The sequence below is a fragment of the Dysidea avara genome, chromosome 9 (genome assembly GCF_963678975.1).
Source record: "Dysidea avara chromosome 9, odDysAvar1.4, whole genome shotgun sequence".
NCBI classification, from domain to species: Eukaryota; Metazoa; Porifera; class Demospongiae; order Dictyoceratida; family Dysideidae; genus Dysidea; species Dysidea avara.
In genome coordinates, this window is record NC_089280.1 from 19,889,445 (window position 1) to 19,917,218 (window position 27,774).

The 27,774-nt window shown below is 39.0% G+C and overlaps 1 protein-coding gene and 1 pseudogene across 4 annotated transcripts in view; one reads left to right on the forward strand and one right to left on the reverse strand.

Moving 5' to 3' along the window:
* Nucleotides 1-4,527: 4,527 nt before the first annotated feature.
* Nucleotides 4,528-12,104, forward strand: LOC136267564 (pre-mRNA-splicing factor SYF1-like; annotated as a pseudogene).
* A 3,127-nt stretch (nt 12,105-15,231) lies between these two features.
* LOC136267113 (nucleotide-binding oligomerization domain-containing protein 1-like) overlaps nt 15,232-27,774 on the reverse strand; it is a 42,309-nt gene continuing 29,766 nt past the window's right edge. For 3 of the 4 annotated variants that reach the window (XM_066062176.1, XM_066062177.1, XM_066062179.1), the window contains exons 2-4: nt 18,061-18,116; nt 17,725-17,979; nt 15,232-17,672 (exon numbers count right to left, since the gene is read on the reverse strand). In XM_066062176.1, coding sequence (XP_065918248.1) covers nt 15,334-17,672; nt 17,725-17,979; nt 18,061-18,115 — 2,649 coding nt within the window. In that variant the 5' untranslated portion in view covers nt 18,116 and the 3' untranslated portion in view covers nt 15,232-15,333. The remainder of the gene's footprint in view (nt 17,673-17,724; nt 17,980-18,060; nt 18,117-27,774) is intronic. The other variant, XM_066062180.1, reaches the window with a different exon arrangement.

Sequence of the window (27,774 nt, forward strand, 5' to 3'; positions counted from 1 at the left end):
GGGTTAAACGTTTGTAACAAAAACTCCATATATTTGAATGGACACACGAAATACCTACTTCCCAGAGAGCTACTTTTCGGATGCTACTCGATGCAACAGGGGTTCTAGTGGACTGAGGTTTGTAGTAATGTATTTTATATCAAGTAGGAAGAGAGATTCTACTGGTAACTCAGAGTCAAATTTTCGTATACGCGTAATTTAATTTTTGCGGTAAACTTGACACAAGTTTTGATATCGGAATGCGGCACCGGTGATAGTCAAAGTTTCCGAGTGTTTCCGCCTGAATCTATGGCTGATGAGGACGAAAAAAGTGTTCCTGGGCAAACCCTATACGCTGATTTCGATTCTTCCGTGTGTTTTTTGATTGGAGGATGATTGAAGTTGGATTACGACGAAAATATGGCTCTTTAAAAGGTAAATCGCCAACTAGCACTGTTCAAAATCCAGCATTACAATCACCCGGGACTTCAAGGCATCCCTCTGCATCGGTGCAAGTATAGTTTGAAGGTGAGCAGTTTGTTGTCTCGTGCGGAATTGCAATATAAGGTTCAAGGTTGAGCATAATCTTTTCAAAAGTGGAGACTGGCACGTGATATCAGCCTTGCATGGCTTCACACTCACCTGTTGTTATATTCTGGTGTATTTACTGCTATTTTTATCCATTTTATAGGAGCTTCAGTGATTGTAATTTTGGTCAGAAACTATTTATAATTTCTCTTTGTAGTATAGTGATGTCATTGTGTTGTATAATAATTATCATCCTTAGTGCTTACAATGTGACAAATAAAGCTAAACAGTGTCCAAAAAAATCTATTTCAAAATAATATCGGTCTTATATTTTGTTATCTGATTGTCATGTCTCCTGTTGATTGTGACTTGTGATGTCACTACTTACCATGTTATATAATATTACTGATTTTTCTAGTTAGCTATCTCTGAAAATGCATTGGGTACCTGTGTATACTTAGTATTACACAATATACAGTTTTATTTGTGAATCACTTGCTTTATTCATGTAATATTCTGAGTCGTCATTCTACAAAGAAGTGGTCACTCTTGAGAGGTTTTACCTATCTCATATGCTGTTCTCCATAAAATAGATATGTGGTGAAAATTTCATGTTATTAATAGTTTCCTATCTAGATTTATGACACTTTGAATATTGTGTTTGGTGCCATGTGATATACATAAAAAGCACTGAAAATGCTGTACTCAAAAATCATCACCCTGTCAACTTCTTTTGCTTATATCTTTTGATAGGAATCACTGATTGAGGTGGGGTTTACACTAAAATGACCCTGAAAAATAGCACAATATTTGTCATACCAATGAATGCATGGAATGTTAGTTATTTAATTAAGTCGGAAATCTCTACTATAAGTGCCCGATCTGTGAGACGTGTCAGAATTTGTACAGCAGTTACACACGTCATCTACGTAAGAAACACCCAGACAAGGAGCTGATTGAATGGAATTTTGTATGCGAGGAATGCTCGGAAGCGTTCTCGACCAAACGCGAGGCGAGTATCCATGTAACACGCACACACAAAGGTACTGTAAATAAGCCAGGGAAACGAGTAGGATTATTTCAGTGTGACTTCTGTGAGGAATCATTTGCGTCCTCGAAAGGACTTTCACAGCACATACGCAACCAACACGCTGTTGCTCAGTCCGCAAGGCTGGCTGAGGAGCAGTCACGCAAAACAGCAGACGACTCCGCGCCAAGGCATTGGAATGACAAAACCAAAATTAAGTTTATTAGGGCCCTTTTCAAAGTTGGAACATCATCAAATGTGGAAATTGCAAAGGCCATGGACAATCAAAACACCTCACAACATAAAAGGCTACAAAGCCCGCTTCCTCAAGGAACACCCCAACTGGAGACAAGAATTCGAACATTGGCTAGTGTCAGAACCGGAAAACACAGAAATCAATAGAGAGATAACAGTAGAAACGCAACAGGGCCCAGAAGGTGCTACGGAAGAAAGGGAAACTCTGACAGAAAGTCAGAACCTAAGCCTAGAACTGGAGGCATCTACTCCTGAGGCGTCTGACCACCACCAAGACACCACTATAGGGGTAGCTGGCGTTTTCACAGATGAAAAATCGACCCGGGAAACGTCAGAACCAGAAGACACACCGATTTCAGAGGTGACCAGCAATACCGCAGTGCCATCAACACCAGGCAGGTGCTATACAGTGACAGTTGCATACCCCTCGCAGATACCACTGGACTGCCCCCGCACTGCGGAGAAAGGTTCCAAGGGCACCAGATACCAGAATACAGAATGCACATGGAACAACACTGAGATAACTATTGACTGGATGTTTATCTGCATCTTCTGTGCAGTTCACAAACCAACAGAATCAGAGATAGTGGACCACATACAGAAGGACCACCAACAGGACATAGCAGATCTAGAATCTGGCTACTTCAGAGAGATACTTCTGCAAGAAAGCCAAACACCACCAAGTTTAGAAACAGACACTGTTGAAGATGAAGAAGTGCCACCACTACCCCCACCGCTACCTATACTTGATCAGCTAGCAGAACCCCCTGAACCGCCCCCACTACCACCAGAGCTGCCACCAGAGGAGAATCCGCCCCCACCCCCTGCAAGGGAACCCAGAGACAGAGGTGGAACAATGACACCACGTAGACCACAGGAGAATGGAAAAGGCTGCAGGAGGAGTACATCACAAAACTCCAGGGACTGCAGGAAAACAAGCTAACAGAAGGCGAGTGGAACCAGTTTTGCACTCACCTACAGGAACTCGTAACCAAGATGATAGAAATGAATGAACAGGAAGCACAGGAGAACAATACTAGGTCAAATCCCATACAGCAGTGGAGGAAGTATCAACAGTGCAGAAATGGTAGAGAAAACAACAACAGGAGAAATAACACTGACAACAGGGGTAGACAGAGATCGAACAATCAACAAAACAACAGATGGACACACAGGAGAGATGATAGGCACAGATGGAACAACAATCAGCAGGACAGCAGATGGAACAATGCCAGGCAAGACAATGATAGAAGACCAGAAGAACAACACCGGGCTAGCGGACGAGCCAGATGGATTGCAGAGGCTCGTAAGCTGCAACAGGAGTACAGAAGAGAAGCAAAGAAATGCATAGAAAAGCTCATCCATGGGGAACAGCAACGAGAGGAGTGTGATATCCCCCTGGAAGACATTCAGAGAACTATGATTGAAGAGTATGCCAGATGGCCATCAACCAGCCCATGGCCAGACTGGGTAGAAGAGGTGACCGACAATGACACCACTGATGTTCTGGATGCTCCCTTTACTACTGATGAGGTGAGGTTTCAGATGAGAAGGCTTCCAACCAACTCAGCACCTGGTCCAGATGGAATAACATACCGCCTATGGCGGACCCTGGACCCACAAGATAGGCTCCTCTCAATCACATATAACATCTGCAGACAAAATGAGCAAATACCAGATGGTTGGAAGGAAAGCACAACAATATTGGCTTACAAAAACAGGGGAGATAAAGCAGACCTAGCCAACTGGAGACCCATCTGCCTCCAAAACACAATCTATAAAATCTACGCAGCTACAATAGCAAAGAGAATTGCCACCTGGGCAACCAACACAAATACAATCAATGCTACTCAGAAAGGCTTCCTGCCTTATGAGGGTTGTTTTGAACACAACTTCATCTTACAGTCATGCCTACAGGATTCTAGAAAACACAAGAAGAAGGTTTATGTGGCATGGCTAGATTTAAGAAATGCCTTTGGATCAGTACCAACAGAACACTTACTGAGATCGATGGAAGAGCTGGTCTGGGAGGAACAACCATTTCAGTAGTACAGGATATCTACAGTGACTCAACAACTAAGGTAAGAGTAGGACGAGCGTACACTAGTGACATCCCCTGTGAAAGGGGGGTAAAGCAAGGATGTCCTCTCAGTCCCATCCTCTTTGATTTGGCTTTGGAACAATTAGTCAGAGCAGTGGATTCGACAGCCGGATGCAACTTTGGCAGGGGTGAAGTCACCATCTTAGCCTACGCAGATGACCTATGCCTGGTCACAGAGACGTCACAACAGCTACAAGCTCTACTGCACATGACTCACGAATACGCTGGATGGGCTGGCTTAACCTTCAAACCAACCAAGTGTGCCACCCTCAGCCTGAACAACCGAGCCCAGCGACACTATGTTGAATCCACACCATTCACCCTAGGAGATGAACAGCTGCCAACTCTTCGGTGGGAGGACCACTACTGTTACCTGGGATGTGAGTTGGGTGCGAACCCTAGAGCTACCCTGAAAGAACTGGCAGAGCAGTACATCAACAAAGCTAAGACAATCCTGGAAAGCAAACTTACAACCTGGCAGAAGCTGGATGCACTGAAGCACTTTGTAAGACCCAAGCTGGACTTTTCACTTAGAACTCTGTTACCAACTAAAGGATGGACCAAGCAACTTGACGAAAGAGTAAGAGGAATCACCAAGAAGTCATTGAGGTTGCCAAAAAGAACAGTCACACAGGACGAGAGTGATCTCTCCTTTGAGGAGGAATGTTTAAGACACCCTTACCAGGTGAAGTCATGGATGCGCTATATTGATCACAAGAGTTCATCACCGAAGGCTGTAGTCAACCTTGTGTATGAGAGGGCACTAAAGCAGTTACCAGGAAGGTGTGTAGTGTAACAACATGACGGTGATGTGTATTGCAGTTGTCTGTTTAGTTACAAGTTGTGGTATAACTACCTCAAGCTGAGGAGAAGACAAGTGAAGGGAAAGTAAGTCTGTTTTAGATATAAGCACATCATATGTGTTCAAGGCAGACATGTATATCTTGTCACTGTCCATTATAATTGTGAGGGGTCCGCAACTCAGAAATATCAAGGTTTCAAATCACAGCAATTTTTTAGTATAATCAGAAATTTTGGCAAACAAAATGTTTAGCATTTACTTAAATAAATTGCAGAGTTTAGTTTGACGAAATGCATCTCTAATAATGTGGAGTCCCCATACTGGTGAAATAGCTATAGCTTTGTGTTGGATTTGATGAAGCTCATGCCTAACACCCCTTGAGAGTGTGTATGTGACTGGATTTAAAAGCGGATCCAAATTGCACATTGAAAGTTTCGAGAAAAACAGTTGTAAAGATTAAGATATTATAAATTGCCAAGGGAATTCGAAGTGAGCACATGAGATGCACCAATTTATTAGCTATCAGACTACTTTTACTTGTAGCTGCTTATAGAGTTTCCTTCCAAATAAGATAGACAATCTGAGCAGTTGGACAAGTGAAAGAGTATCACAAGTGTTCACAAAGGGGCGAGAAGCAGGGGCAAGAAGTTAGATTTCCAAATGGAGGTAGACCACGATTGAAGTCCAGACACAAGGTTACAGGGCTGTACTGGCTCCTTAGTGGCTGATATGCAGCAAAAAATAACCACACAGAAAAATGTTTGTTCAACTGTACAAGTCCATCCACTGATTTTCGTGAAGCCAGGTCCTGCAGAAGGCTAGAAGCCACTTACAAACACAAGTATTATACATCCACACCAAAATTTCTGTTTAGACTGGTATCTTGTCACGGATGCAAAAAAAAAAGAAACACATTCATAACCAACCTGTCAGCAGCAGCGATTATAAACTAATCGGATTGTAGGTAAGTGTGTAATTCTACAATGCATGTATACTATAAAAGACTGAACGCTGGAAACAAGGCATACACTAACATCTGAACCTGGTAGAAAGCTAACTTGATAGACAGCAGTAGTTGACGTATTAGTGAACTGCAACAGCCTCTACACATGTGAAAATTTATCCACATAAATCATTTCCTTTTGTAATATTTTATAGCAACTGACATTCTCTGCACCTGTTGGGTTATAACATGATTAATACCATACTGTAGGTATATTACTGATCCGGCCTATGAAGATGTCAACAATGCTTTTGAACGAGCACTGGTCTTTCTACATAAGGTAAAGGTGTTAGCTCCTTCTGTTCTAAAATCCTAGATTTTTATTGTATTGGAATTCCTATGCATGAATATCTAAAGGTCTGTTTTAACCTATAGATGCCTCGTATTTGGAGTGATTATTGCACATTTCTGGTAGATCAGAACAAGATAACAAGGACACGACATGTGTTTGATCGTGCCCTGAGGGCTCTACTGACACAGCACAGGAGGGTGTGACCACTGTATCTCAAGTTTGTCCGCAACCATGACATTCCAGAAACTGCCATCAGGGTGTATCGACCATACATGATGGTATATGATATCGTTTAGGTGAACAAAACATGTTACCATGGAGGTTTATATAATGTGCATTTGTATTTCTAGGTTTTGGGGAGTTGACTATCTGTAGAGTATTCTTATAATTGAAAAAAATATATATATAACTGGACTTAGAACTTGTGGCTTAATGAGTTTTTGTTACAAAGAATAAGTAGGATCTTTTATCAGCTGGCCATGGAATAAATCTTTTGCTAAACATTGTATTCAATGACTTCTAGTGTGTCACAAAATTAAATAAATTTGATGTCACATGCATTACAATTTCATAAGTGTTGCAATGTGACTGTACAGGATTTGTAACTGTTCTTCTTTTCAATAGCTGGTACCAGAAGATGCTAAGGAATTTATTGATTATTTGATAAAGATTGGGTGGCTGGATGAAACAGCTTCAAAACTAGCTGAGATTGTGAACAAGGTAAGCGTGTCTAACTTAATAGGGTGCTAATCCTTTAACAAATCTTTTTAGGAAAATTTCTTCTCCAAAAAGAGAAAGAGTAAACATGAGCTATGGCATGAACTTTGTGAGTTAATTGCCAAGAACCCTGAAAAGGTAAGAGTAATGTATGCTTTCCTCACTTGACTGGCTGTCAATGGTTACTACTCCAGTCATCCATTGTGTTCTATGCTGTGTAGGTAACGTCATTGAAAGTTGATGCTATCATTTGTGGTGGACTGAAAATCGAGGTTTACTGACATGATCGGTCAATTGTGGTGCTCCCTAGCTGACTACTATATCAGAGGAGGACACTTTGAAAAGGTGCAGTATTAGAACAATCCTTTTTGCTGTTCAAATAAGTGATGGTTAAGATTTGGATAATTGAGGTCTTACCGTACTGTATATAGTGTGTGTCTGTCTATCGGTATAGTATGTACCATCCCCCCTTTAATAAAATGCTATATGTGTCATGTGACATTAACACCCTTATAGGCTAGGGACATATATGAAGAAGCCATTCAGACAGCCACAACAGTGAGAGACTTCGGACAAGTTTTCGATGCCTATGCTCAGTTTGAGGAGAGTATGATTAATACCTTAATGGAAAGTGGTGGAGAAATGGGCAAGATGAACGAAGGTGGTGAGCAATGTTACCACATCCACTAGACTCCCAACTGATATCGTAAATAAGATAACTTATTAAGATAATAGTAAATCTTTGTAATCTATTGTAAATCAACCACAGTCAGATGGGAAAGGTATCCAACTATTGGTAAGTGATAAACTTTCTGAGTGAATAAGCACTGTTTGACTTTATATGGAATTCTATGATATCACACCATAATTATTACAATAAAAGGGTATTACTTATTGGAATATAAGTATAGGTTTTACGATAACCAGAAGTGATATAAATGATCGTGGCTACACACTACCATGTTGAATATAATCCCCACAGGTGATTCTGAGGGGGGGGGGGGCTGAAAAATAAGTCTTGGGGGGAAAGTTGCAGTATAGATTAGCATTGTTATTTTTAGCATTTTTCATGTTTTTAGCATAAATTTTAGGCTGTTTTCAACCCTTCAAATTGAAAAAATCCTGCAGCTTCTGGGGGTTGCACCCAGCCCTGAAATTCTACTTTATATTACAGCCGTACAATGTTGTACCTTACCTCCCCCCCCCCCCCCCCCCCCCATTTTGTAGGTCAGGTCTAGAATCACCACTGGACCCCTACTAGATTCACTTTGTAATGCCAAGACTTTAAGGTAGAACAAAGCTATGCATACATTAGAGCTGAGAGGTTAACATTAAGTGTTGACAATTTTGACTGCAAACAAATAAGCTTCAATTTTTTTTTCTTTACAAGGGCAATTGACAGAATACTTCCTTGGTTGATATTCTGGCCACAGAAAAATGTTGCAACACTCCATGGCCATAGAGCAAAATGGACAAGTCTCGAAGCAGGACCTATGTACTACCAGAAAAATATGAAATGTTTGAATAGCAATTTAGACATATTGTATGAACAATAATTCAGATGAACTGTTGGAATAATTTCCCAAAGATACAAGTACAAACATGTATGCTACATTTATGTATGTAGTACAAAGTGTCAATTGATGTTATTGTGTTACTGTAGATGATATTGATCTTGAATTAAGACTGGCCAGGTTTGAACACCTGATGGACCGGTGACCATTTTTATTAAGCAGGTACGTAGTAAGACTGTATTAATACTCCTTGAGAAATCTGATGTTGTGCTTTCTGTAGTGTTCTGTTGTTACAAAATACTCATAATGTTAATGAATGGTTGAAGAGAGTCAAACTGTTTGAAGGGAAACCACAAAAAGTGTGTAATTACACACATGCACGTATGCATGCACACACACACACATACATTTGCTCATCCCTTTTTTAACCTATGTTTATTTACTAGACAGATGCAAACAGCATCGTGGGGCGAGCCTGATGACTTTGAAGTATTGATGGAAGTGCAAACTACTATAGACCTCACGAGTTGTATGAATAGTTCATATTGCTGATGGATTTTACCTGTATCAGTACAAGCTTGATGCTTTTATTGATAAGTCAACTGTAGGATCTAAGGAGATCTAAAAGAAACCATAATAAGCTATTTGGGAATTCAGGAAGTTGGACATTCTTTAGCTATTACACTTAGTTTGTTATAGTATAGCTAGTTGCATGTAGATTTTTTGGTACTCGGTACAAATAAGAATGAAATAACTTGCTAGAAATCAATGTGTTAATTAGCTATAAAGGTGAAATAAATATGATAATTACAATTATAACATTAAATTGCGTAGGGATTTGTGGGGAGGGCAGTGCATTTCTAGTTCTTTCAATTCTCCTCTGCTCCGCTGTCATCCCTGCTCTTCGCCGTCTCATATACTCCCTGTCTCTACACCTTCTTCTTTCCGCATCTTCAGGGGTTTCTCTATCTCTTCTACGCCTTTACTGCTCTCTCCTGCGTCGAAGGCGTTCATCTGCATCCATTGCACGTGGCTGGGCAGTAACGAGGGCAGTAATCTACGCCGGTAAATGCCGTGATATGGTCCATTACACATCGCCAAATATGGGAAAGCAGTAATCTAGGCCGGTAAATCCCGTGATATGGTCCATTACACATCGCCAAATATGGGAAAGCAGTAATCTAGGCCGGTAAATCCCGTTATATGGTCCATTACACATCGCCAAATATGGGAAAGCAGTAATCTAGGCCGGTAATTCTCGTGATGTGGTCCATTACACATCGCCAAATATGGGAAGGCAGTAATCTACGCCGTTGATTTATCGTGATATGAAATCATTACGCTGGAGCAAGTGTAAGGTATCCGCTTTATATCGTAATTTATTGTCGTATTACGGGTCCATTACACATTGACTCCGTTTCTTATCGTAATTTTTTGTAAACGGGTCCATTACACCGTTGACTCGTTAGTGTGGGGCTCGCTCAGGCTCGCCCCAATCACCCATTTCAGATCATCAACAGTTACACTGAAGCAGTGCAGACAGTTAGCATCGACAAAGCAGTTGGAAAACCTCATGTGATGTGGGTAGAATTTTCAAAGTTCTATAAGAACAACGGACAACTTGCAGAGGTCAGCCACTCCCATTTTAGCATGTCACCTTTGCTGCAGTGCCCTAGCCAAGCTTGTTAAGCATTCATTACTATACTAAGTATGGTGAAACTATGATGAAACATCACCTAATTTTTAACATGACCACCTCAACAAAGGCAATCCATCTAACCTGGAAAAAACTCATTAGAACAAGTCATGTTAGGCACATAGCTAAGTGTACTTCATGGCCGCTTTAATGATTTTTTAGCCAGAAACTATGTTTTTGTGGTTTCATTGATGACCCTTTTAATGAGATTTCACTGTCTCATATACTTAAAACAATTCTTGGGATATTTTGAACACTGAATTACTACTGTTCTTCCTACGTAGGCTATTAGAGAAGGTTGTTAAAGTTCCTTTCCATACTGTTGATGATCTTGCTACATTGTGGTGTGAATTTGCTAAGATGGAAATCCGTCATGAGTATGTGTGTGCCTTACTTGAACAACTGGATCCCAAAATGTGTTTGTTTTTACAGGAATTATGACCGAGCATTGCGATTGATGCAGAGAGCCACAGCCATGCCACCTCGTAAAGTACAGTACTATGACAAGGTGAAAAACAATAATGCATTGCTTCAGTTAATGTGCGTGTGAAAGAGAGGTGTGAAGTTTTTCAGACAAGCAGCAGTGATTTCAAAGATACTTGTACCATCAAATATAGGATGAATTTTTTCATCAAAAATGAAATGCACATATAGTTTATGTCCCTTGAAATGTTGTACATATGTGCATGCATTAGTAACTGTATTTTATTTGTTGTATTCTATATATTAGAAAAAATAACACTCAGTCAAAATAGAAAAAGTAACAGCTTAGTTTGTAATACACTGTGTCAGTCAATCAGTTACCACTAAGCCTTGATCTGGTTGTTATTTAGGCTGCGAGGGATTTGCTGGTATATACACACAAAGCCCGAGGGCTGCGGGGTGTATGATATCAGCAAATACCAAACAGCTGTGGTATAAGTGATATATATCACGTGGGGCGCACTCACCTAATAGGTGAAAGAACTACTGAGAGCTCATCCCGTTTGTTTTATACAATAGCATCTGAAGATTGATCGTGGTTTTAATAGTGTGGGCTAATAGCCATCAGAACATTATCCGTATGTTAAAACATCATTAATACGTTACTAATCTTCAACACACAATGTTAGAAAACTTGCAATTATGGAATGGAGTTTATATTGTTATCAGTTTTGTACTAAGTTAAGCCAACTATCTTCACTATTGGGACAGTAAGTTTTTAAGTTAAGTACTTAGGACTGTAAGTTACTAACCTATTTCAGCATAGCAATAGTAGTTTTTACATTCTGTGGTCTGTTCAAAGGCTGATACGTGGTGGGTAGAAATACACATCCATGATCGCTCAAACAATTATTTTGTGCCTTCATTATCCTTTACTAACAGCTACAATACAAAGCTCTATGTCGCTCAATATAATGAGTCAAAGCGTATCATTTCTTTGGACTGGCTGGGCATCAAAGTCATTGGCAAACCGCTTTCCCATGATATTTCCCGGGAAGTATGCAAGTTAAATCCCGAACGACGCCTTTGAACACCCACGCTAAAGTGGTATATATTAAGAACAGTTAGTTTACTAGTTTAAGGCTTGAATAAACTTCTAATATGGCTCCTGTTTGCATGCATTCTGGTATACAGTGTTTCATGATAGTGTGTACTTTAGTTGATGTACGTAGTTGGGCCGGCTTGAATGAGGATATACTGCAACTTGAAGGTGTGGTCAATGTATGCTGACCTGGAAGAAAGTCTTGGCACTTTTGAGGTTAACAACTGTGCTATATTTAGATCCTTATAAGGGAATGGACCTCATTTAAAAATAGTATTATATCAATGTGATTAATCTTACTCCCCCTCCTAAAAGAAAGTTAGGTGTATTCATTTCTCCTTATGACTTACTCTTATTTCTTGTAGCAGTTAGTCACAAGCTAACATTATTAAACTTGTACTAGACTTTAAACCAGGACCTTCTTGGCCTTTGTTAGAATGTGATGTCAACTTATTTGATCCAGCTGGGCATCAATAAATTATGCTGTTTCATTTTTGTTACTGCAGAGCACTAAGGCTGCATACAACAGAATTCTGGACCTCAAAATAGCTAGTCCTCAGATCATCTTCAACTATGGTCTCTTTCTTGAGGAAAACAAGCACTATGAAGAGGCATTTAAAAAATCAACTGCCATTTTATTCCTTAATTATTGGCAATCGCAATAGTACCAAATATTTCTTCTTGAACACAGTAGTAAGGTGTTAAACATCATTTTGAAACTAAGTTATTGTGAGCTTCAGAAATAGCTGTTGTGACAGTTACTTTTGCTGGACAATCAAGACTAACCTAGCTACATCTGCAAAACCATCATGGGGAAGATACCTGGTACAGATTTTAACATTAGAGACTACAGTGGCTCAATAAATTCTACTTTATCTGACTATTGACTACTAAGACTACACTTCTGCTAGTGATGGCTGAGTTGGTATGATGTATTAAATCAGTGGCAGCTGTAGCCAACTAGCATATAATTCACTCTAAAATATAATAGTACAGTGGAACCTTGATTATCCGAACTAATTGGGGGGAAGGGTGTTCGGATAATCGAAAGTACATAAGATCGAAAATCCATACATTTATATACTGAGCTTTGCTCAACTACTCTAATAAAGCATACACTTTTTGACAAAATACCGTAATTGAGCAGTCGATTTGGTGTTCGGGTAATTGAGAGTTCGGTTAATCGGTGTTTGGATAATCGAGGTTCCACTGTATAAGTTAAATAGAACCATGCTTTGATTATGATCTCCTATTATAGCCATAGCAGAAAGTATTGTAATCTGGCTGAAGAAAACAAAACCCACAACTAAAACTTTGGAGATGCAATCCAAAATTGAACCACTTCTTGCTTCAGGAAAAGGAGGAACCCCCTCTAGAGCAGTGTTAAACAATAGGCATACTTACATAGACATAATTTGTGTTGCTAGTAATGTGTAACTCCTGAAAGAAATGGGTCTGCTTTTGATTAAACATGATGGCTAAGTATTAGTTAAAAGGAATACAGCCTCCCCCCCCCCCCCCCCCATATCCACCCTGATGAGCATCCCACAATGGTAGGGGGAATTGATTTGTGAAAGTTGATTTTTCAGTTTGCGGACCCTACCTTTGTATCTGTTAAAACTACATGACAATTCCTGATATGCAACATAATTATATACTCAGTAAATATGATTCAGTCTGGGAAAACCGGTCTTTCCCCTTATTTGAAAGCATCAAGAAATGCCGGTTTTAAGTATTTAGTGTGTTGTAGCTCACCAATAGTTGAAGCTATTTACTTCCAGAGCATCCACTGTGCAAGTAGCCAACAACTACATTTTAAATAGTTTTTAAACTGAGGTTGACTGTATCAGGCAATATCCAAAAGGGGTGGGAGACGGAGGCCCGGAAGGAGGGCAATAGGCTGTTCAAAAATTGAAAAGGAAGGCGTAGGGATGAATTAGGCCAAGTTATGGACCATTCAGGTCTCAAATGTGGTTATAATGAAAGGAAATTTACAGTAGGGGTCTTTATTCAACACGACAGAGCTGTACAGCCACATACAGCCATCCCCATGTTGACCAGAGCTCCATTAAGGCCCCACACTGCACATACGGATCGCCACTGGGCTTGGGAAAAGCAGCAAAAACAGACCACCCAAGTCTAGCTGATTTTGATTGTGAAATTAGATAGTTTATTCTAGTAGGTTTGTTTTCTTGGTGAAAACTCAAATCTGCTGACATGGGTAGTAAAATTGGTTTTCCCTGACCCAGTCACAAATATTGCATACTCGTTCACCTTATATGTGCATCATAAATCACATGTCCAAGTACAGATTATAACTTGCAGCAGTCAATCCACACCATTTGTTAGGAATTTACTTACACACCATATACATAAAGAACTTTGTGTGGGAGTATCAAAGCAAAAAAGTGTTCTATATTTGCCATAAAAGCCCAAGTGTTCTATATTGGGCAGTTATAGAACACTTTAATAGACCACAGTTCTATTTCAGGTAGTTATAGAACTGCCAGGTCCATTTTGTAGGCTGATAGCCTACTTTGAGTGAGTATTCACTCATTCTGGCCAGTACAACCAATCAACCAAGCCAGTATAGGCTGATAGCCTGACTGCACTGGTGGCTGACTAGTCAACCCAACCAGTAAGAGCAAAACCACTGGATTTAATTTATAGACACACTTGAAGATTTTGATGATGGTTGCTTGTGGTCAGCAGCAGTGAACATTCTTATTACATTTTGCTCACATAAACAGACGAGTCCTAAGAATATCACGGAAATAAAGTTCCACAATTAAAAACTTTTGGTATTGAGAAGACGGACTAGACTCACAAAACAACTAATGAAGGTGCAACACAGGCGAAACACAGGCGCAATGCCTGTTCTACTGATGATAACACTCCTCCGTGAATTTCTAATTGTTTCGTGTGTCTTGTGTACCTCAAGTTGACAGTTCTGTATACCAGATAAAGCATTGCCTTTCGCCTCATGCTATATTTGTCTCTCGCCCACTCTTTTCATGCTATATTTCCCATATAGCACTCGCGGCAGTGCCATAATGAATTTACAGGCCACATCATGAGTCTTTATCCATTGGTAGGCCTGAGTCAAATTTGCTCAAAATTTTGCCCAAAATCCTTTCAGGAATTACCATTTCACCTATTATACTCTTCAGTATTATGCTTGTGTTATGCTCGTAGGTTAGCAACATTTCTTACAGTTGTCTTGGAACATTTTAATCAGTGAAGGCTCTATTGGAGTATGATATTTCACTGCTAAGTGACTGTTCTACTAGAGAGTATCGATTTAAGGAGATATGTACAATGCATATAAGTGCTCTATAGTTCCACTGACTGTTCTATTAGGGAGTATCAATCTATTTTCATGTAAATTAACTCCTAGTTTGAAATATCCAGGAAATATGCTAGCATGCTGGCAGCACTCCATATAATATGCTTTTTATTATGTTGGCATGTTAGACACAGCCCTACCCACTGGACACACACTTTCCATTGCATTTGTCTTAAGAAACATGTCCCGTGCTATACTGGAAATGGCATAGGGTATGTGACTCAACATTTCCTTTCAAGAATACAAGTGAGGGACATGCCATGAAGCTCATGTGTTTCCTTTGCATTGGGGAATATGACTTTTTCAGTGAGGTCTATGCATGTAGTCCAAACCCTCCATACCTTTTAAGATGCACAAGATTCCTTATCTGATCTCAATATCATGGTATGGGTACTAGTATATTTACATCTGCTCATATGCAACTATATGGCTACTTAGGAAAAGTAGACATTTGATAATGAAAATAATTAATAAAACATATGACACTTGCAGTCATTAAAGCCATAAAATAGTGCAAAATAGTAAAGGTAAAATTAATTGCTACTGTACTAATAGCGAATATAAAGTTTTGTGTAACATCTTCTACGTTCTCTGCTCCTGTTAACTTCTTCTTGTAGCAATTTACAGATATGCATTTCCTCAAAATATTCAGAATAATGGGGTAGCCATAGTCGTTGTAATGTGTTATTATGGTGGATTGCCTGTACTAGACACTGAACAATGTCTACTCTGATCTTGCCGCCAACCAACCTTAGATCTAGTAAAGAAGTGTTGGTCTGAAGTGAAGAAGCAATGACATTACAAGCTTCTTCAATGTTGCAATCATAGCTAATGGCAAGCCGCTGCAGTTTTTGCCCCTTTGCTAATGAAGTGAAGAGGACAATAGTTGAAGAAGATGATAAGCTGGTTTTCCACATGGACAATTCCACTAGCTTAGAAGAGGGATGGAATAAAATGTCAAATAGAGCAGGGTCCTCTCCTATGGTGTGATTACGATTAATCAGCAAGCTTCTCACTTTGCAGTGGATAGTGAGATCACGGATGGAGGAAGATGATGATCTGGTGAGGCTATTGCTTGACAAATTCAGCTGCGAGATAGCAACATCACTGTGCAACAGGTCACGAGTCATCACACGAAGACCATGATCTTGAATATGACATGCCTTTAAATTCAGCAACATCCATTCCTTGTGGGTTGAAAAGGTGAGGAAGTGTGTAACACATTCCACATCATATGGAGATAGGCTAGTTTTGCAAATCTCAAATTTTTTATCAATAAAACAGTTTGAATTTTCTAGAGATTGACAAATCTCTTCATCTCCAGCATCATGGAAACAACGGAAAAGATATACACATTTTGTTTGATGATTGAGAAATTCCTCAGAAATGGCTACTTTGCCTGAAACACCACCTCTGCCACGTGTGAAAAACTGCTTGAAAATTTGCAGGAAGGATAGTCGCTCATGTCGAAGGAATTTTTTGAAGGCTGGTCGCTGTCCTTCAGTGAGTGTAGTGTAGATGGAAAACATGTTAGCATGAATATTGCTCCAGAACTTTTCTTGGAGCAATATCAATTCTTGGCTTGCTGGAAGCTGAGAAACATGGTAAGCTGCTAAGAACTCCTGAATAGAGAAATGCAAGAAATTAAACGTTGTTGTTTTTGCAGTGAAACCAAAGTGCTGCACAGCCTGCAGCAAGCCAAAGCCATTGATTGCTTCTGGGACGTCTGTGATGCCTGAACAAACTGCTTTTATTTCCTTTAAGGTGAAGATTAACTTGTTATCATTTAGAGCCATAAGAGAGAACTTTGCCAGTTGCTTAACAATTGTATTACAAGGCTCTGGGAGGTCGGTAAGATTAGTGATATTGTCATTATCAGAATGACCAGACCTGGCAAGATGACGGCAGATGGTAAGACAGATGAAACGGCGGTACAAATCCACAGCATTACTTGGCAAGGAAATTCCCTGACTATAAATGTAAAGCAATGCCACCATAATGAAGGGAACGTAGCAAAGGCTGTTGATTGTAAGGTGGCTCTCAAGATATTCAGTAAGCTCTTTTACTTTTTGTGGATGTTCCTTAAGTGATTGTTCAATGTATAGTTTTCGTTCTTCTTCAGCAAAGCCCAATATATTAACTTTCACTGTAGCTTGTTGGCGAAGTTTCACTGAAGCATGTGGGCGAGATGACACTACTATGCTACAGCAAGGTAGGACTTCACGTTTAAGAATTTCAGCTACCAAACCTTTTTTTCGCAGTTTTTCAGGCAATTCATCGAAACCATCAAAAAGAAAAACAAGATCTATACCTGCATTCTTGGCAAGGTATTCACTGCAGGCAGCAGTAATTTCTGGTGCTTTCCTGTGTCTTTTATAGAACAATGTAAGAAGGCTATCAATGTCTGATGCCTGCTGCACATCAGGGTCACGCAGTTGGACTAGAAGAACTAACTTGAAGGATTGTAACAGTTGTTTTATACTCCACTGATACAAAATTTCTTTCAACAACAAAGATTTTCCTATGCCAGGCAAACCCTCAACTAAAATAAACTGTGGATCACTGTTTTCCTCTAGTGGGGCTAAAATATCCACGAGTTGTTTTGTTATCTTACTAACATCAAGGACTTCTCTCAATGATTCATGGGTATCTAGTAGATCAAAGCTGGAACCATTATCTGTGGAAGTAAGTTCATCGATGCCACTTGACTGCAATTTAGCTAATGCAGTTGAGTGTTCAATGGTATGCTGACCTTGATGGTGAACTAAAAGCAATGGGGTAAAGTCTTTTGGCTGATTAGGTGGCCAAGCATCTTCATCAGAAGCGAACCGTGCTTGTTTACCTGTTTGGCTCACCCTTTCAGACAATACAGAGATCGCATTTGCACCTATAGAATTATAGAATGTAAAACACTTATAATTGTTATCACACTACTGTACCTGGATCAGCTTGATCACTAGTTAATGCAGGTGATTTTAGCACTGTATTCAATTTTCCCCAACTAGCAGAGGGATCCTCTTCAAGCCATTTCTCAAACACTGCATCACAACAAGGCTCAGCTTTGTCGTGGTTGTCATACTTTATGATGTCAAGTGCTCCACTGGTTAGACCCAGAAGAGCTCCTATCACTCTCCAACGAGCACCATAGCGTGGAGTGATGTGATTTTGGAGATCTTTCAGTTGTGGAGTAGTACCTGCAAGAAATTTGTAATTAATGTTTAAACAATTATAAAGCTTAAAAGGGTGATTTCATAATGATTTTTGCACATATGTACCTTTGTAAATTTCCTTAAACTGCTCTAGTTCTTCATACTCACTCTGGTTTGCCATACTGTAGGAGATACAAAGAAAGGGTAATACTAGAAAGCTTACATACTGCATACACAAAACAGTTGTAGAATTTATTCACCAAATTTTTATGCTGTCTATATATAACTGTGAAACCTGTGATTAAAATCTTGTAATAGTATAAGTCATAATTACTATAAGTTATACATGTTAGTATAAGTTATGCCACAACACTACACACAATTGAGAAGTGTGAAGCATAATAATTAGTGCTGACTATATATTTTCTTGCTTTTTATTCTTAAATAATGTTAGATCACAATTATGTGTTTTCTGTAATGTTTGGGCTTTACAAGTTTGTTACAAATGTAAATATCTAATGGAACTTCTTGTGTGATAGCTTTCTGACGTATAGCGATAAGTTGACCATGCAGATGTAACACTATAGTAAATTAAATAGTATATACTACTGCTCTATTTCTACCTTATAAGTGTAACAAATGGTATTGCTACTATCTCCTTTGTGTCAGATGTACATGTACAATGCTTATAGAGAGTTCACTACATGTATATCAATCTCTATAGGTACTCTTGGTATCTCTATGATGTTTTATCTAGCAACAAACTTCACAGCTACTACATGTATTTTACAATGTAAAAACCATTCCATTGGGCAGTTATTGTTTCAGTAATATACTGAGAAAGCTGCAGGTTGCTGACATTTATTTTCTATATCAATAAACTCTATGGAGTGCTTTAAAAGTAGGGATGGGCAGTACTAGAATTTTGATTTATATTATGACAAGTTAAAGGAAAAATTAGAAATTTTAAGTTCGATTAGGGATCATAGAAAAAAAAAAAGGAGGGAAACAAGGGAGGTTGCCTACGTCTGCAGATATACTAGTGAACATTTAATCCCTAATCCAGTCTATACCCAAGACCAAGACTGAATTAAGGATTAAAGGTTCACTAGTATATCTGGAGGTATTGGCAACCACCCTTGTTTCCCTACTTTTTTTCTATATGATATCCAATCGAACTTAAAATTTCTAATTTTTCCTTTAACTTGTTTGTTTACTTTTTTGTAACATTATTATGACTGGTGAACCCACGCATATCGCATTAAAAGAAAGGATGGTGCCAGAATTAATTTTTTCGTCTGAACACGTACTCCAGCTATCACAAACTGCTTCGAAAGTGCAGTGGCCATTGTGTTTCGATTTCAGCTATGTTCAGCCCATTACACAACGCTAAAGACGAAAAACAGTAAAAGAAGTCCCTCTGCAACAATCCAGTCACCACAAAAATATGACAATTTGCACGCCCCCAACTATAAATTACTGCCTTGTAAGTGCAGTGGCTATTACACTTTGCTTTCAGCTATGTTCAGTCCATTACACAACGTTACAAATGAAGAACAGTGTTAGAATCATCTCTGCAATTAGTCCAGTCACCACAGAAAATACGGACGATTCCCATTTACAAACGTACTACAGGGAAGCCATGCATTGTGCTACTGCGAATCAACACATTTGGCTGTCAGCAAAAAGAAATGGGACACAAAGGAGGACAAAGGTAAGTCTATGATACGTGCATTGTATGTACTGCCGTATGCCAAAAGGCACGTCTTGAGATGAAGCAACATCGAACAGTGAAAAAATCAAGCCCATAGCCTTAGCCGTTGTCGAGTAACACTTGCCTGAAGGCATCAGGCAGGCAGTTAGTAGAAAATTCCATTGAATAATTTTTTTTTAATTTTGTAACAATTAATTGGAAGCCTTTAGGATTGTACTGAAGGCACGTTTGGGCTTGGGTTATACCTAGCCAATACTACCAAGGTGCCAGGATAGAGTTGTGAGGCTGGTTTTTGGGTGAATACTTTGGCTAAGAAAATCCAAATCTCCATGATCTTTGATACTGCATAGCAGGAAATTCCTACAAAAGTAAATGATTTTTTGTTATTCTGCTAGGATTTTATAATTCAGACCTTTGATATTGGTCACTGATAATAAATACAACCAAGTACTATAAGAGCTCCTAAGCCTTAAAAAAAAGCATGTTTTGTGCACTTTTGATAAAAGCTTGAAACTTGGTACATAGTTTGTATATATCATACAGGTCATTTTAAGATTGGGAGCCACCTCATATCTGACCTTTGATGACCTTTGTATCCAATTTTGTACTTCAAAATTGGCAGTTTTTCCTCTACTTTATATACATGATTCAAAATCCACAAACTTGGTGCTAAATTAATGCTTTACTCTAAAGAGCAAGTTGATACTTACAGAAACTCTGTAGCTTTCTCTATTCGAAAGCTACAGTCATTTATAAGATCATATTTTCACCCACCCACACATGACAGTTGTAAATTTTTTCTTATACTTGTTTCTAAAGTTTTTTTGCAAGCTCGTGACCATAAATAGCCTGCCTTTCACAAAACCAGTCACAATATTTTAAAAGAGTTAATCACAGCACTATTATACTAGATTATGACTCATACAATAACAACTGATCAGTGGGCGTGGCTCTACATAAGCCTGCAGACAATGATGGATGTGGATTCGTGCATCCCTACAGACTGATGAATGGGTGTGGCTACCATATGTCTACAGACAGTAATTTATGTAAGTGGGCGTGGCTCACGAAAGAAGCAGAGCTACGCTATGACATGTAGTAACACATCCACATTTAATTTAGCATGTGGAGTCAGACCCGAATAATCTGTAAAGCAGGACCTGGATGACCCGACTTGGTTTAACATTGTTACTAAATAAACTATATTTATTGACTTATACACACCGCTATATAGTTTGCCGCAAGTTGCTCTCACTAATCGATATCAACAGCAAGTCATGTACACGTGACCATCGACCACGTGTATTCGAATAGTTTGATGCAATATACACTGGTAGATGGAAGCTGTACTGTAGTCTATTAACACTTAGTGGTAGAACCTTGACTAATGGCCATAGTAAAGAAGGATAAAAGGTAAGACAATAGCGCAAGCATTGTATGTTTTTCAATATACCAAAGGTTTTTCTTAAGCAAGCTAGAAACATTTCTGCGAAAGAATTAGGGCTGTAACTGTAGCCACTTTTCCGCTATGCTTGACTGAAAGCGTCAGGCAGGCAGGCAGTAGAAAATTCCGTTGAATAATTTAAAAAAAAATTCTGTAGCAACTTGACCGAAAACATTTCAGGTCGATCTGAAGACACTTTTGGGCTTAGTTTTACCAAACCAATACAGTCATGTCTTTGTGAGGAAAATCACGGCAGGGTTTTGGGTTATATTATATCACGAATCACCCCCACATCTTCGATGTCCCTACTAAGTACTATCGTACTGTATGATACTACTACAGTAATCTCACATACGTAGTCCTAACATTTACATCCTGAGTAATTGTTTGTACATTTGTATAGTGGAGTATCCACCTGTTTAAAGAGACCACCTCTTCATACCAGGGACACTGGAACAGCAAATTCAAATAACTGTATTGCATGGTCAAAGCCTGCTTGTTCTACATACCACAGCAATATAAACCAGAGGTGATTACAGTAACTACTATAGTATCGGGTTCCATCATTTTGTTTCAGTTGCCTGGTTTATATACAACTGTATTAATTTTCAGGTTAGGAAAACTATATTCAGCGATATATGCACTGATTAAATCCTGCGTAACATGCAGATTAAGTGATATCCAGTATAGACTCTGTATAGTCTGCAGGAGAATAAAGTGAATACAGCATATATTTAAAACATTCACATAATATATTAATCCTAATGTTATGCTATATTGTACTTTGTGTGGGTGGATCAAAGCGATGCCGCGTATCGTATTGTCCATACAGTACTAATCAGCTGCATAACTGAACTGTATGAGTCATACAGTACAATTATGCACTTAATTGGGCAAATACATGCGGAGAATTTATTTAAGGAATTTTATGTAAACAACACACTGTAAATTACTAAAACCAGCCAAAATAATCCTATGAGTTCGTTCTACAGCTAGAAATAGATTGTATAAACATTTACTGATCATCTGATTACTGAGCTTTTTAAATACGACTCCACTAAGACAGCACGATTGATCATGTGTGAGACATTGTAAATCGCTAAAACTAGCCAAACTAATCCTATTAGTTCGTTCTACGACTAGAAATAGATTATATGAACACTTACTGATATCCTGATCACTGAAAATTGCAGCAGTTTGAGTACTAGAGAAAATCGCTCCGAGCCAGACGACCAGGAAGCACAATATAACAGTTAAAATCTGTGAACAATGGTTGTTAATAAATCTGTACAGCAGGATATTCATATTCTTTGATACTTGAATGTTAAAATTAAATTTAGAGTAAAAGCATTAATTTGGCACCAAGTTTGTGGATTTTGAATCATGTATAAGTGAAATAGAGGAAAAACTGCCAATTTTTACATATAAAATTGGACACAAAGGTCACCAAAGGTCAAATCTGAGGTGGATCCCAATCTTAAAATGACCTTTATGGTATATACAAACTATTACCAAGTTTCATGCTTTTATCACAAAGTACACAAAGAAAGTGCTTAGGAGCTCTGCTACTAAGAATAACAAGTATTAGGCCATCATTATTATATTTCTTGTTTCCCGTCACCTAGCGCAGAAAAAACTGTTGCAGGCGGGAGGTGATTATTGATCATTAGTTGTACAGTTGACTACTCTGTCTGAATACATGACTGCTCTATTAGAGTATCTCAATCTTGAAAAGTGCAAGATTATACAGCCTGTTCAACAAGAGTGCAGGGACTCCAACCCTTAGTTACCATACTGTATGCTATGTTTATATGCATTTACCTTAACAGCTGAGTCATTTTGTACCTCCCTCCATACTAAATAGTGCATTCACATGATCAATAATCAAAAATAATTAAAAGTTGGTGTGGCTACCTAAAAATTGATGCGGGTGGTGACAGGAAACAAGGAATAAAATAATGATGGCCTTAGGAATTTTAAGTTTGATTAGGGATCACAGAAATAAAAAGTAGGGAAACAAGAGAGGTCGCGTATACCTGCAGATATGCTAGTGAACATTGTTAATCCTTACTTCAGCCTATACCCATGACTGAATTAGGGGTTAAATGTCCACTAGTATATCTGCAGGTGCATGTAGGCAACCTCCCTTGTTTTCCTACTTTTTATTTCTATGATCCCTAATCAAACTTAAAATTTTCCTCATACTTGTTTACTTTTTGTAACATTATTATGACTGGTGAACCCACTCATACCGCATCAAAAGAAAGGATGGCGCCAGAGTTTGTTTTCATCTGAACGTGTATCAATTACTGAATCGAAAGTGAAATAGCCATTACGCTTCGATATCAGCTATGTTCACCCCGTTATACAGTGCTATAAACAAAGAACAGTAGGAAACACACCTCTGCAATCAATCCAGTCACCATGAAAAATCCAGACGATTGAGCCCAAACTACTCGAGATTGAATGGTGGTCATTACGCTTTGCTTTTACCTATTTCAGTCCATTACACAACCTTACAAACGAAGAACAGTACGTACGAGAAGCATCTCTGCAATCAATCCAGTTGCTATGGAAAATACAGGTGAGATGCCAACGGACACCCACAGGGAAGCCACATCGTGCTATTGCAAATTGTCACCTTGCATTGTCACCAAAAAGAACTGGAACCAAGGGCGTCAGAGTAGGTGCGACCAGTAAGGCCAGAGCAGGGGCATAGCTAGCTAGAAGGTGGTGGGGGGCAGGCATCCCCCACAAAACGCTCAACATTGTTCATAATATTGCACAAAAGGCTAATGACCTAATGATGGGCTAGCCAACATCCGCTGAGTTACATTTTTAAGTATATAATGGGCCGATATGTCGAAAAATGGTCACATGGTGTCTTGGATACACTGCAAGATGAAATAAATGTGTAGCAGATCACTGTGAAAGGTGGCAGTGCCTTCAAAGGAATACTCATGGATATGACACATCAGTGCCGGTGTGTAGACATTGAATGGTAGCTACAGTAGTGATTGGCACTTCACAGCTACAGGAGATATTATCATACAGTACGATAGTACTGTATATTAGGGACATCGAAGGTGTGGGGGCGATCCATGATATAATATAACCCAAAAACCTGCCGCGATTTTTCCTCACAACGACATGACAGTATTGATTGGGTAAAACCAAGCCCAAAAGTGTCTTCAGATCGACCCGAAACGTTTCCGTCGAGTTGCTACAGAATTTTTTAAAAATTTTTAGTCAATGAAATTTTCTACTGCCTGCCTACCTGCCTGACGCCTTCAGTCAAGTGTAGCGGAAAACTGGCTACAGCTACAGCCCTAATTCTTTTGTAGAAACGTTTCTAGATCGCTTAAGAAAAAACCTTTGGTATATTGATAAACATACAATGCTTGTGCTATTGTCTTACCTTTTATCCTTCTTTACCATGGCCATCAGTCAAGGTTCTACCGCGGAGTGTTAATAGACTACAGTACGGCTTCCATACCAGTGTATATTGCATCAAACTATTCGAATACTCGTGGTCGCCGGTTGCACCAAAAACACACGCGTATGTCAAACTCGCTGTTGATATCGATCAGAGAGAGCAACTCACGGCGAACTACATAGCAATGTGTAAGTCAATAAATATAGTTTAATTAGTAACAATGTTAAACCGAGTCGGGTTATCCAGGTCCTGCTTTACAGATTATTCGGGTCAGACCCTACGTGCTAAATTAAATGTGGATGTGTTACCACACGTCATGGCGTAGCTCTGCTTCTTTCGTGAGCCATGCCCACTTACGTAAATTACAGTCTGTAGACATGGTAGCCACGTCCATTCATCAGTGTGTAGGTATGCACGAATGCACGCCCACTTACGTAAATTACTGTCTGTAGACATATGGTAGCCATGCCCATGTAGATATGCACGAATCCACGTCCATTATTGTCTGCAGGCTTATGTAGAGCCACGCCCACTGATTAGTTGTTATTATATGAGTCATAATCTAGTATAATAGTGCTGTGAGTAACTCAGCAGATATTTAGTGGTCATGAGCTTGCAAAAAAACTTCACAAACAAGTATAAGAAAAAATTGGGAATTTTAAATTAGATTAGGGACAATGTATAATGCTGCAATAAAAAGTACTGAAACAAGCTGGATCGGAGTAGTACGTAATGTCCAAATACTGTAAAACAATAAGAAGTGAGTATAGTAGGGATACTCACTTCTTATTGTTTTACAGTATTTGGACATTATGTACTACTCCGATCCAGCTTGTTTCAGTACTTTTTATTGCAGCATTATACATTGTCCCTAATCTAATTTAAAATTCCCAATTTTTTCTTATACTTGTTATTATTGTTACTGGGTAGTTAAATACAAACACAGCACAAACAAACAATGCAAACAGTATTACAACATGAAAACATAGTATACCTCTGTTAATAATCTGCCTGAACGCATGTACTAGCTGGCAGCTGGCATGGCGACTTGGGACGGCTTACAGCGGCACCTGGCAATTGTCTGAACACTTAGAAAATGAAGATCTGGACACAAACGATTAGTAGACAAGTTAGTAGTAGACCTGTGGATGGCCGCTCGTGGTTGCTAATCTTCTCCCAGCCTTTGGAATCATGGGTGTGGTACTGGGCGTTATATAGAACTGCAATTATTATACGTTTGTGCCTTTGTTCACCGGTGAATTGAACCCCGGTTAGTGCAAGTTCATAGGCCTTGTAGTTTTCCCAAACATTATTTATTATTATTTATGATGTAATTTTAACCGCATTTCGTATTATTCTTAGTACTTGATTGTATAACTAGGACCGCGTCATATACAACCAAGTACATACACTAACGTGACAGCTCCCGGTGAGGCTATATTAGGTGGTAAAGGCACAATCCCCAAATCAACTCAATATGTCACAGTAGTGACAGATATAACACAATAGTGGCATCGTAACTAAAGGCCACCAGTGGCTAAGTGCCAGTACATCATTGGTGTGGTAATGGCACAGTGATGTGTACACAGTATATGTATACAAAACATACAGGAGAGAACTATACATTATTGCAGTATTGTATGCAGCAATACATTACAGGCAATATCACCCGATAAAATTTATTAGCCAATATACAGCATAGTATCAACATCAACTAGAGCTAAATAAGGTTCATCAGTGGTGTAGCAATAGCACAGTGATGGGTGACACACTACAATTATGCATACACAACTTGCAGGAGATAGATACACAATACTGTAGGAGTATGCAAGCCAGATGAACCAGATAAAGGAAGACAGCCAAGCCAGCCAGAGCCTAGTAGCTAAGCCAGGTGAAGGCAAAAAAGATTAAGCACGTATTGAATTGCCTGACACCAACACAAAGGGAGTTCACCATGCCAGCTACACAAGACAAAATTGTTTACTTGTATTTTATATGTAACTGTATTGTAAAGAGCGTGACATGTGTTTTAATGTTTTCTTGTATTGTTTAATTACATATTTTATGTGAATGAATCCACTGGCAGCTGGCATGGAGACTTGAGATGTTACAAACATAAAAACTTACTTGTAATCTTCTTGTTTACGTGTAAAGTGGCCTCTGGCTCTCCTGTAGTCACTCTACAGACATTCGCTAATCTTCTCCTTAGCGTAATCTGTAATTAAGCAAGGGTGTGGTACTGGGTGTTATATAGAATTACACGTATGGTTAAGTCATCAGCACAAATGGGCGCAACGATTATACATTTGTGCCTTCGTTCACAGGCGAATCTATCCCCGGTTAGTTCATGTCTCTAGACCTCGTAGTTTTCGAGAACATTATTTATTATTTATTTATGAAGTAATTTTAACCACACTTCGTATTATCTTTAGTGCTTGGTTGTATAACTAGGCCCGGGGCAAATACAACCAAGTACAATCACCAACGGGACAACCTACTAATGGGGCATGTACAAACAGTACATGGCCAACACAGTGTGTACAGGTAGAAAAGATGCACAGTAATACAATTCTAGAGGAATTGACTGACGTATATACAGAAGGGATGTATTAGTATGCAATTACATTCAGTGATTATCTGACCATGGAGATGTGATAATGTGAGATTGCACTTTAAATTGTGAGAATCATGGTATTGAATCTGATGCCTACAAGTAGTAAAGCTTAAACATCCAACGGATACTTATTACATTAAGTGTACATAATTTGTGTTACATGATATGTTTAAATGAGGATGGATTAGAGCACTGGATTAAGACATGGCTGGAGTTGCCAAGAGCAGACCACAGTAATATTGAGATAAAAGCAGAGTGTTTCAACTGTCTGTCACCTACAACTGATATCTGAGTTACGTATATATTTAACATTAGCTGGGTGATTTGTACTAAAATGATCACATGGTACCGTGGATATGCTGCAAGACCAAAAAATTTTTTTGGAGAACAAATGTGGCTGAAATGTAATACCAGAATTTCATGGATATGTCAGTGTGCACAAGTATGTGGAACATTGCTGATGGCAGCAGACTGTAGCTACATATAATAATAGCAGTTAATAGCAAGCACAACCATGCATGCACACAGCAATTATCAGCCTAAGGGCACATTTTGTGTATGTTGTATTTGTTCTCTCCATTAGCATTCAGTATGTGGGATGAAATTTGGCAGTGAATATTTATGCAGTTTTC